Raw genomic sequence first — 12,338 nt, 5'->3', positions numbered from 1 at the left:
CTGTTAAATATGATCCTAACAAGATCTGGAGCTCCAGAAGCATCCTGGGAAAGGGCTTCACTACTACAAGGTAAAAGGGGTAAGAATGATTTTCAGAGACTGCACTGTCTTTAATCCATTTACAGAGCTTCAGAAATCCAATATGACAGAGTGGAATATATGATTCTGCCTGAGTATAAATGACATATTTCTTACCACTCTGATGCTATACCTCTGGGCAAACACTTTTTCTCCTGTTTTGCAACATCGTGAGCTCAGGCTGGAAAGGACATTGATCAGTGTTTTAGAATCCTGCTAATAAAACTAAGGGAAAGCAATCTGTACACAGGAGTTTATTTAGATGCCCACAGACTTTAAATCATTCCCCTTCATATCTCAGCCCACTGGGTATCTTATCCAACTGAATTACCATTGGGTTTTACAATGTGATATACAAAATGAGCTGACATGATTTACAAACATCCTTTGAGTATCATATAAAACACAACTCTTTCCCTTATTATACAATCATCAGGGCAATGCAAATAGACTCAATACATTATTAGCTGAAAATGATGGGGCCTTTTAAGAAAATAAATTTAACTTTACCACACAAAGTTGTTAACTAAAACAAAACCTGGTTAAAAAATTGGAATAAAGTTATCTGAATGACTGAAAGTAATTTTATATTCTTTGCCACTGTCCCCTTATAAATGTAATAGTACTTCATTTAACAACTAATATTTTCACTCTATAGTCACACTTCTTTCTTGGTGATCAGTTTCACATTTTCTTCATGAAACTATGAAAAACTCACAAATGTAGACTTTCCAAACTGTAGCCACTATAGTTATTTCTGCAATCTTTTCCATATATTCAGTGTGTTTAATTAAATAAACAAAAAGAAAAAAAAAACACTACACAAATGAGCAGAACAAAACACAACAGCACATTAAAAATGTGACATTTAAGCTGTAGATGCGTTGCCATAGAAATATATTTTTGTTCTAATGCCACAAACTTTCTAGCCTCTTGAAGAAAACTCAGACATTAGCTGAAGAGAATCTAAGCTCTAACCTCCATGTAGGGCTAAGAGTCTTGGTTTAAATTCCTGTCTAAACTTAGGTCCTCAACAGCACAGTAAATTTAAGGATTTTTGAATGTCATAAAATATGAAAGGATAAAACCTGTTTCTGAGCTGTTGGTAATGGAAGTTACCAGGCTTTAAGGTCTCCTGCTGCTGGAACAGGTGCCTCTGCACTTTGTCACTATGGCAGCAGCAACTGAGGATGACAGACATCATTATTAAACACAAAAGAGGAAAAATTCGGAACTCATCAATGATGTTGCAAATGCAAGCAAATTCTAACTACTCAACTTAAACTATATAATCTTAAGGATCTCTGGCTGTTTTTAGCACTGTATAATCCAGAGGAATTATACTCAACACAATGCTGATAATGACTTGTGATTCCTTCTTGAATATGTGTTGAATTGGCAGTGGGATGGGGTTTTAGTTCCATTTCTCACTGTAGAAGTCTTGCTGCTGCTCTGCATGTTTGAAGAAGAAAGTGCTTATTCTGCCATTTCATTCAGTTCATGGCATTTAATTTTATAGTTTAAGACAGACTTATTTTGATTACTTTCATTATGTCCATACCTTTGAATGCTTTAAAATGTTGGACAGCTGTGAAATATAAGTATTATGCAATCTGACTGTACATACATACATATTTTCATAAATACATCTAACAGGGACCTTGGAACCAAGTATGTGATATCATGGGACAAAATCACAACAGGCTGTCGTATTTGTAAAATCTAGATTCAAAATAAGAAGAGCTGAATTCTATCAATGTTGTCAATACACAAATTAAAACAAAAAATACAGCATTAAGTTTATCCATGAAATAATTTAAACATATTTGCAAATTTCTTGACAGGAAAGGTGTGCAATTTACAACACTGAAAACTTGTAGCAACCACTGATCTCTCTGCGCTGCACTGGAAGTCACCCGACAAGGCCGGCAGGGATGGGCATAGTGACATAGTGACAGCTCCCAAAGGCAACTCCCACACATCTTCCTCCTTTGGAGACTTTGGTAAGTGTCTGGTGTACAAAATGCCAACGCACAGGCTTCCTTCAGGTGGTACCTCCAGCAGTTTTCCTCCCCTGGCACAGTCCAGTCTGGCCAGGTCAGTTATTGCTGAGACACTCTAAATCCACCGAGCAGCACACGTTCCCGTTCTGCACGGACAGACAAGCACAGCAGGTCACAGGGAGCAAAGGGCTGCGGCATGCAGACAGAGGGGCACCCCTGACACACCTCAAAACACCTCCCCCAGCACCCAGGGTGTTGGCATTGCTGCCAGCAGTGGCTCTCTGAGGAGGCCAACCTTGCCAAATAGCACTGAGCAGCCACAGGAACCTGAAACCTGGATGGGGTGCCCATAATAGAATACAGCAATGGCAACAGATGACTGGGGTTTCTCTCATGCAAGAAGTTAATGGAGAGGATTTTGATGTGATCCCCACAGGGAAGCTTTCAGCTTGTCTGAAATTAGAAGACAGGTCAGGTTCTTGGTTCATGGCAGATATGGAGGGGATGAGGGCAACATAAACACCATACAGCTTTGGAATTTAACATTAAGTATCTTTTTCTAACCCACAGTCATTTATAAAGCTATCTTATGTAATAAAATAAATTTAGCAGCTACTAAACGCCCAAATGAGCTTTTTTTTTTACTTTTTTTTTTAATCCATCACAAATCTACAGAAAAAAAAGCTCAAAAGAATGGCAGAAATGCTACCTTCAATAATTTAAAGCCCTGAGGCAATAGCTTTCTCTCCTAGAGTGAACAGAAGAACATTTATATAACCCCAAACAACATTTTCATAATTCTGATATCAGCACAGTGGGGTCATCATTGCACAAAGCAAGGGAAATAGACTGCACTCCTGCATGAGAGCCATTGGATTAAATACATCTTGGTGAGATCAGGGGACAGAAACTGTGACATCCCCTTCCCGTCACTACTGTGGGAGTGCCTTTATCTCAGAGCTGCAATGCCTTTTAACTTGTGTACTTGCTGGTGAAACTTTTATAGCAGTGTTTTTGCTTCAGCTTACCAGCTCTGTAATAAATACACATTTTCATGAACATCCACACTAGGTAATTACTGAAATGTTACTCTTGACTCATACTGAGAATGCCTGAAGGGCACTTCAAGAGAATGCCTGAAAGTTGCGCTAGGATAGCAACGTATCTGTGCTCAACATTCTCAACAAGGAGAGAATTGTTTCGCTTTTACTCTGCCAGACAGAAAACACATGGGTTCTCTGCTGGCTCTCAGGTCTCATTTACCTCCCCAAGATCTTAATGTGAGCCTCCAGGGGAAGAAAAGGACCCCAATTCTATCAGGTACATTCCACGACCATTCCACCGGGCCCACCATACCTTGCATTTGCAGGTTGTACAGGGAGATCCCACCATTGTCCATACAGCACCACTGAGCCTTGTGATCCCATAGCCATCTGGACAGGTTTTCCTGATGTCATAGGTGATGTTGTCAGCCAGGCAGGGGTCACTGACGCAGTGGGGACAGCACTCTCCCTCTGAGATGGCTGTGTACTCGCAGCTCAGGGTCGGGCACTGAAGGGGCCAGCAATCCACCTCTCCTTCCTACAAACATTGAAGCAAGTGGCATTGGACTTGCCATTTATGAACCAACAAGAAACTTTTTACCCTTTTGAAAGCATTGTTTTGCCAAAATTGCTATAAACTGAATGGTTCAGAACTCAGTTAGGTTGGTCACACAAATACATGTTGAATATTGAGCTGAATTTTCCTAAATGTAGCAGATTGTAATTTGGTTGATTTCTGACTAAACAACAACACTCATCATTGTAGCAGGAGCACTTGAGTTCTTTGGGGCTTCTGAAGGCAGGGTTAAATACTGGGTACTAATATTTTCTACAAACTATAATTTTTGCTGTGATTGCCTTGCAGACTCATGCACTCTTTCTACTCCTGGTCACATAAACATCTCTGCAGGATCACAGCAAGTGTTTAACAGCAAGTTAACACTGCAGATATAGAAAATTAACACTGCAGATAGATGTAGTTTAGTATGTTGGAGAAGCACTGAACATTGATTGAAGTAGCAACTGCCAATATCAACTTTATTATCAGCTCCTAAAGGAATTGTTAGAGCAATACCAATTGTGTTCCACTGACTCATTCCATCATTTATTTCTTTTGAATTTAACATTTTTTTTATTTTTATTTGAAAAAAACCTGAAACAGTTTAGCAGACAGAGACATGGAGAAGACAAAAACATCAGGTCACTTCTGCACAGCGTTTCTCTGCGTGTCTAAATTTATCTTGGGAAGTTCTTCAGTAACTTGCTCTATACTGGTCTGTAAACACTTCAGATGCTGAGAACATCACACAATGCACAGAACCTTACATACAACACTGGTTTAGGGCATCACTGTCTTACAAGTTTGGTTGTTATCCCAATAATAAAATTAGGCAAGAAACTGCAAGCCACAACCTCAATACTTACTCTGTGCATTATGGATAATTACCTCATGACAGCAACTTAGCTTTGAATGTAATTTCCTTCCTGATTCTCAGACACCTCTTGATTAGTAACATATATAAAGACTGTGTTATACAGACAGCTAGAAATAGAAAACTGATCATTTTAATGAACTTCATTGATGCACTAATTAGCATATCTATGGGAAACCTGAAGCTTTAAGGGAATAATCTATAGTGTCTAATGAGAAAACAAGTGATCATTATTCTGTATGTTTTTCTAGTAATTTCAGTCTTATTTGGTAATTTTTTTCTAATTTATACAGTGTCACCCTGGTTTTTTAAGATTTTCTAAACCTTCTGATGTTGACATTCTTGTAGTGAACTTTCTCACATACTTTCTGTATATAACTCATTGTTTTGCATTCCTTTATGGAGGAGGAGAAAGTTGATGGACTGTTGGTCTGTCCAGTGTCATTGGAGAGGTGGCACTGTCACCCTCCAATCCACTGCCACTCTTGGAAATCTATAAATGTTGGAGTCAGAAAATAAACTTCCCTTTTTTCTTCACCTTGAGAACAGTGGTGTGCACTTGTGTTTTTTCATGTCCTGTAGTGACAATACAGTGGCACTGGCACTCCATGTTTCCAGATTTACAGAATTCAAACAAATAAATAAATATCTGAATTTATTATTCCTTTTGACAAGACAGATATAATTAAAAACTGAAACTTCTCCAACCAACTCCATCACATGCATAAAAGGTTTGAAGAAGTAATTAAATATCAGACAACCTCATAAAAGTTCTCAAAAGCAGACTAATGCTAAAATTAATATAGTGTTGAGGTTTCCAAGGTTTTTGTCAAGCTCTCAATTTTTCTCATTAGACCTGATTATTCAGCAGTAAGGCAAAAACTGATGGTGTAGATTTCAGCTCTCTGGGGCTCTCTGAATGCTACATTATCATCACCATCACCATTCACTGGTGAGCAGTACCTGAAAGGGACCTTCCCACTGAGGAGTTAAACACTGATCTCTCCTTGACTTAATCATCACCCAATCCCTGGAATTAATATTATGGATTCTGAAATCCATAATATGGATGGGTGGTAGTTTGAGGAATTGCCCTTTTATGTCTTAGCCCTTCTAAGGTTTGTGCTATGGACACAACTTATTTCTTGGCATTGGCTTCCCCTTCCTCATAGGTGGCAACCTTCTGGGGTGAGGTCAGGAAGGGAAACCCAACCATCATTTCTTAGGGTGACAGCCCCAGATCTGGCTGGGGTTGAAAAGCAGGTGACGGAGGAGCCAGGAGCCTGCCTCCAGGTGTGTGCTGCTAGAAGCCACAATCCTGCTTGCTCCCCACCGCGCCGTGCTCCTACCAGGCAGCGGCAGTGCTGGCAGCTGTAGGTCCAGTTGTCCCCGCTGCGGTAGAGCCGCTGGCCGCTCTGGTGCAGGCACTGGCTGGTGACGCGCGTGTCGCACTCGGGGCAGCAGAACAGGTCGGCGCTGGGGCTCCCGCAGTCGCACGCCGTCCTCCGGCAGAAAATCCTCCCGTCCTGCAGCACACAGGGCCCGCCGTCAGCCACCGCCCGGCCAGGGGCACGGGGCTCCCAGCAAAGGGCACGGCTCTGGCTAATCAGGGAACGCTAATTGCTTAGCGCGCTCCACGCCAATAAGGATGGGTTGGCACCATGATGCTTTCTGAAAAATCCCTTCCTCGTGATTTTTCCCCTGAGAAGCTGAGAAGCCTCAGAAAATAAACATAAGCAATAATTATATGATTTCTTGGAATGTGGTCTGGAGGTTGCTCACGAACAGGTGCATCTTTGATTGCTTCCATGTGAATTGTTTTTACCTAATGACCAATCCCAGTCCACCTGTGTCAGACTCTCTGGTCTACCATAGGTTTTTATTATTCATTCTTTCTCTAGCCTTCTGATGTCTCCTTTCTCTTTCTTTAGTATAACTTTAAAATAAAACTTTAGTATAGTTTTAGTGTATAATTTAATAATAAAACAATAAAATAATAAAATAATAATATAATAATATAATGTAAAGTAATGTATGTAACGTAATATAGCATTATTGATATGATATGATATGATATGATATGATATATAATATAATATAATATAATATAATATAATATAATATAATATAATATAATATAATATAAGCCTTCTGAGAACTCAGAGTCAAATTCTCATCTCTCACCTCATCCTGGGGACTCCCAACACCACAGCAGTGGATCTTGCCTGTTATAATACAACAAATACCAGTACTATCCCAGGTTCTGTCAGTGCACGGATCCAATTCTGGCTGAACCTGACAACACATTTTTTCCTGTCTCCAGCCAACTGAATTTAAAAGCAGTCAGTATCTCAGTGAAATACAGTGAAGCAATTTTATATCTCATTGGTTACATCAACAAACTCTTCAACCAGTTGCCACTCTAATACATATAATATTTATTTAGCACTATTTTGACTGAAGGTACCACTGTGAGGAAAATAACTTGAATAAAGGTGATCCCTTTAACTGAATCAGGGCAAAATATAGCATAATCACAGTAGCATTACTTGTTATTTATTCTGACCTCTGTATCTCTCCCACATCTGGGTCTACAGTACACTAGCTTAAAAGATAAAAGAACTTATAATTCATTATAATTTAGTGCATTATAATTTAGGCACACATTACTCTACAAGCTTTGTTCAGCCTCGTATCAAACCAAGGTAAGTATTCTGTACTAGTGGCTAGATTGCCACTTCAGCTGTGGGAGGAGGGATAAACAACCTTTATCTCCTCACTCATCAGCCTGAGTAAATCCCAAGGCAGAATGGCAGGAGCCCATTTCCTTGGCCGTGTGTTTGGCCAGGTCCGGCTGCACATCAAATCCAGCCTAGCCCAGCAGCTCTGTCAGGATGGGCAGCACCAGGCATGCAGGGCTGTGACAGGAATCCAGGGAACCTTGACCATGGCAGTCTCTCTGCCCTTCTGTGCTCATTAATAATGGCTAACAACAGCCCATCTGCTTAACTGCAATTCAGTTTCTAAGCCTTTAAGATCAGTTTTCAAAATTTCCCTTTTGGCTGGTGACACTGCTGGTAACTCTGTGTTTCCCTGAGCATGTTCTATGTTGACTTTACTCTCCATATTTCAGAACACTGGAAAAATCTGATGATTTTGCCAGAGAACTTTTGGTAATCATAATATACTGCTACTGTGTTTAGTCTCTAAGCACCTGTGTTTTGTGTACAACCTCATCAGCTCTGGACATTTCAAAAAACATTTTTATCCCTATACTGCAGCAGCAGAAAGCCTCATAAGCTACACTATCTCATGTGCATCTTTGCAGTTCAGCAGTAGCCCTGAGAAATTTGAGAAATAGATATAGAAAACCTTATTTTCTTCTTTCTAATAACATATACCATCTCATTACTACCTCTTCCTTCCCACCTTACTAACTGAATCAGTTCTACATTCTTCAAAAGCATCAGAGGTATGCTCATAAAATTGTTCTTATCAAAGCAAAAACTGACACACAAGAGAACAGCTGTTAAGGCTGGTCCAAGTTTTCACAGAGCCCCAAAGCCAGTTTGGGAAGAAATCAGGCCCTGGAAAAAACCAAACCACCAAATGGCTCTCACCCTCAGGAACACGCATCAGTCTGGCAGATCCCCCCGCTCCCAGTGCTGTGTGCATCTCCCAGGCCTTTTTTACAGGCAAGGGAGGGCTGCCTTAACCCGAGACAGACTCAAAAGCCCAGACTGCACAGCCAGGCTTTGCTCTTTTCAAGAGAGCACAATTCCTTCCCATCCAAATTCTAGCCTTAAATGTGATGGTCTATTAAATCCACAATTGTTCAGAAAGATGACTATACGAGACATGTCTAATGTACTAAAGGAACAGTGTTAATTTATAGTTTTGAGAATTTATGATTTTGTAAACTTTATGTACATTTCGTTGAACAAGAATGGTTTGAAGACACTGGGTCCAGTGAAACACTGAAATAGCCTGTGCTTCAGTAATGACACATTGCTTCATTACAAAAATGAAGCAATATAATTTCCTCTGTTCTATAGTATTCTTCTTCACAAATAGCTTTGAAGTTCATTAGGTAAGGTTAATGTATTTCCTTTGTACCAGAATGCAAGTTAAAATATTTTAAAGCTGGTAACTCTGTGTTTCAACCTGAATATATCCACCTGTCCTTTGCCAGAGTAAATACAGCAAAACAAAAGCCAATCTTTTGGGTAAAACAAGTAAGCAGGATCACTGTGAAGTAGTATAAGGAATGGTTTAGTTACATTCTGCTCTTTTCCTCACTGCAAACTGAGCAGGCTGCAAATATCAAGCAGGGGCAGTTTTCCATGCAACTGCACGGAAGAGAGAGGTTTGAACAGTCTGGTGTAGTGGAAGCTATCAGGATGTATAAAAGTGTATTTCATTAAACATGAGTGAAGACTTCCCATTCTGCCTGAGATGTGATCTATAAGGAGCTCTTCTTTTTTTCCTTAAGCTGCAGACAAGAATTTGCTCTTGAATCAGGCAGCTACTGGAATGAAATTAAATGCAAGTGTTAATTCACAGAGGGAAAAAGTGAAGTGAGGAAGACACACAGTAAGAGTCATAACAACAGTATCAGACTCAGTTTAAACCATGTACTAGTTAAAAATTTCTGTATTTTCATATACTAGTAAGAGCATTCAACATAACATATACATGCAATGAGAAATGGTAAATAACATAAATTGCAAGTGATCTAAAATGTGAATACTAATAGTTATAATTCTGCAAAGGCAGACCAGATGTCTCCACATATATTAAACTGCTTAGTCTACTGACTGGAAATCCTTTCATAAGCTTGCCAGCTCCCCAAGATTATCATAAGAGCTTGATGTCTATTCAGTAAAGTTGTACACTTCAGTTTCTAAAGGAGGAGTTTTAGGGAGCTTGAGGCTACTTGAAGAAAAAAATATAGCAACTCACAAGAACATATTCCCTACTGAGCCCAAACCAGCAGTGTACTCTTTAGGTTGTATTCACTCTGAAGGCCTAATTTTCCCTTCTGCTACACCGCTGCAAAACAGAAAGGATGAGGCTTTCAGCTTCCTGAAACTTCAAAACTCCTCCTTCCCTCTGCTCCCCTCTGCTTCTCTGGCTCCCAGGCACTGAGATATGGAGACTGATAGGCCAATTCCATGCTCCATCCTCAGCTCCTCACAGAGGCCAAAACCTAATTTTACCTGATCTCATGTGTGGGCCTATAGTGCTCTGCCGTGCCTTTGGACAGCTTTACCCACACTGTAAACAAATCAGGTCAAAGTGACCATAAAAGAACAACCACTTCTCAGATTAGGGTGCTTCTAAAATTCTTCTGATTTCAAAGAGAGCATTCCTCTGTTCACTAGTGAAAATCGGGAAAGCAGAGCCAAATGTTCTTCTAACTTGGTTACCATATGAAGAAAAAAATTTAAAAAAAAGGTAATGTTCAGGGGAAAAAAAAACCCAAACCAACAACAAAAAATTCCCACCCTCATCTAAATGTTAATTCTTTAAGGTACCTCCATTGGTACCAGACCTGGCTTCTCCAAACAAGCAGAGAGAGCTGCACTGCTCAGGTGGAAGACCTGCCAACACAGCCAAGGAAAAAGCTGGCCTTCAGCCCTCACTTCACCCCTCTTCACTTGGAGGAAACTAGTGCCTGTGCTGGGTCTTCTGACCTTTCACTCATGCTCCCACCTTTCTTCTCACCCAGTTATCTCAAATGCATTCCAAGCACAGGGAAACACAGCCAAGAGGAAGTGGGCTGACTACACTGCTGAGAGGTGCATATTCATAGGAAAGAGAAATTGAAGTCAGTTTTCAGCATTTCATACAAAAGAGAAACTAAAGTAAATTTTCAGCATTTCCAGGGAGCATGCTGGAACCTGCACATTGTGTTAAAGGGTAATGGGTAAAGGGTAAAACACCCTCTCTAAGGCACACTCTGAAACGCTCTGGCCCACAGGGCGACATGGTAAAAGCTCAGCAGGGCTGACCACCATTAAGCGTCTGGTTGAGCAAATCAAGAAAATAAAAGCCTTCCCAGAAGAACATCCCCATCCCAGCTTCAGTGTCCAGCTTACCTTCTGCCTGGGGCTTAGGCTGATACTTGTGCCACCAGCAGCATCACAGGGTTTCTGACACGAGCCCAGAGGATGAAAGCCCCCTGGAGCCCTGGATCTCACCTTGCAGGAGCACACGGAGCATCGGTCCTCCCGCAGGGTCCACACCTGCCCGTTCCTCTTGAAGCCACCCTCGTGGGGACAGTCTCCAGTGCAAGATGGCCCAGAGGGACAGAGGCAGTCAAAGCCTCCTGGCAGGTTCACACAGGCTGAGTCATTCCAGCAGGTGTGGATCTTTAAGGCACACTCATCGATATCTGCAAAACAGCAATATAAAGGTTTATAAAAGCTTTGGGCACATGTTTCAGGGGGTAAGCTTTATTTCTGAATTAAGTAATTATTGCTTATTGCTGCTGCTGCATGAGGGTGCATTCCTTTTTACAGCTTCCATATTTACTTGGTAGACTTAACGCACTGATGGTTTTTAGGTTATTCTTCAGCATTTACTTTGATTCCACAAAGAACTCTTAAATGATCTCATCGGGCTGAATTGTAAATGCTGAGTCTGAGGTACCTTGGTGAAACCATATATCAGTGACAAATTGGAACCTTCAGATAAATGTGCATATTCATTTCCCAGTGACTGGAAACTAGCAAGCAGAGTGACTTTCTGTTAACGAGACCACTCTCTGTTCTGGGGTTTACATCAAAATAGAATTGCATTACTCTTTATAATTTCCTAGCACAAGCAACATTCCCCATAATAAAGCAGTCAGTTGCATCCTTTCCCCATTGCTGGAAGGTGTAAATGAATTGACAAAAAAAAGGGAAAAAAAAGAACTTGGAGGCACCTTATACACAAAAAAATATGTCTTAAAGCTATGCAGTATGATTTAGCAATGACACAAAGAATAGGTGACAAGAGAAAATGATTACACACCAGAGAAAAGCGAATTACAGTACCCCAATAAATTTGCTCTTGGAGGGTAAAATATAATTATGCAATATGAATTTATTTAGAGAGTTCATGCAGTGTTCTTTTTCTTGCAATGAAAGCTATTAGATTTTTAAGCATATTGCATTGCTAAAAATTGGTGTTTCTTTCAGACAATAACTTTGGATTTTTCTTAAACAATATATTGGCAAATTGTCCAGATGAAATACCAGTAAATGGTGGGTCTCTTTTGTTCCAACATGAGCAATGAAAACTGTAATCAACAGTGGAAGGAAGGGTGGAAAATAAAATCCTTTAGAAGTATATGATGGTTTCTGTCATGATAGTTCCAGAATAGCATTAGATAAATTCGGAAATTACAAGGAAGAACCACCATACTTATAATTTGAAATTACCTTATTGCTAGGGTGAAATTTTAACTGTTCATTATCACTCAACAGTACTTTTAACTTCCCTCTAAACCAACAAAGTCAGAAGAACTGACAAACAAAAGTTACCTAAAGTCTAATTTAGGTAGGATGTGATGTTCAGTGGCTTTACTTTTAGGACAGGTGCTACAGGTTCATAATTCATCACCTCAAAGTGTCCTATCTTAAAAAGACTAAAGATTCTCTCATTCTGCTGAAGGAAACTCTTTACAACAATCATATCACTAAATTCAGTCTGGTGTGGATAGTATAATTCCTGATTTCAACTCACAAATACTCCAGGAACAAGTGGAAATGTGCTCACATCCTTGGATTTGA

General features: G+C 40.1%; 1 protein-coding gene across 5 annotated transcripts in view; it reads right to left on the bottom strand.

Annotated features, from left to right (window-relative positions):
- Nucleotides 1–319: 319 nt before the first annotated feature.
- The window catches only part of NELL1 (neural EGFL like 1), a 280,140-nt gene continuing 268,121 nt past the window's right edge, over nucleotides 320–12,338 (bottom strand). For all 5 annotated transcript variants that reach the window (XM_054283614.1, XM_054283612.1, XM_054283613.1 and 2 more), the window contains 4 exons: nucleotides 10,761–10,954; nucleotides 5,907–6,083; nucleotides 3,438–3,662; nucleotides 320–2,227 (listed from right to left, as the gene is read on the bottom strand). In XM_054283614.1, coding sequence (XP_054139589.1) covers nucleotides 2,177–2,227; nucleotides 3,438–3,662; nucleotides 5,907–6,083; nucleotides 10,761–10,954 — 647 coding nt within the window. In that variant the 3' untranslated portion in view covers nucleotides 320–2,176. The remainder of the gene's footprint in view (nucleotides 2,228–3,437; nucleotides 3,663–5,906; nucleotides 6,084–10,760; nucleotides 10,955–12,338) is intronic.

The sequence above is a fragment of the Melozone crissalis genome, unplaced genomic scaffold (assembly GCF_028551555.1).
Source record: "Melozone crissalis strain CALT ecotype California unplaced genomic scaffold, PUWL_Pcris_2 ptg000038l_1, whole genome shotgun sequence".
NCBI classification, from domain to species: domain Eukaryota; kingdom Metazoa; phylum Chordata; class Aves; order Passeriformes; family Passerellidae; genus Melozone; species Melozone crissalis.
Note: the sequence above shows the minus strand (reverse complement) of the source record. Positions and strands in the feature narration are given on the sequence as shown.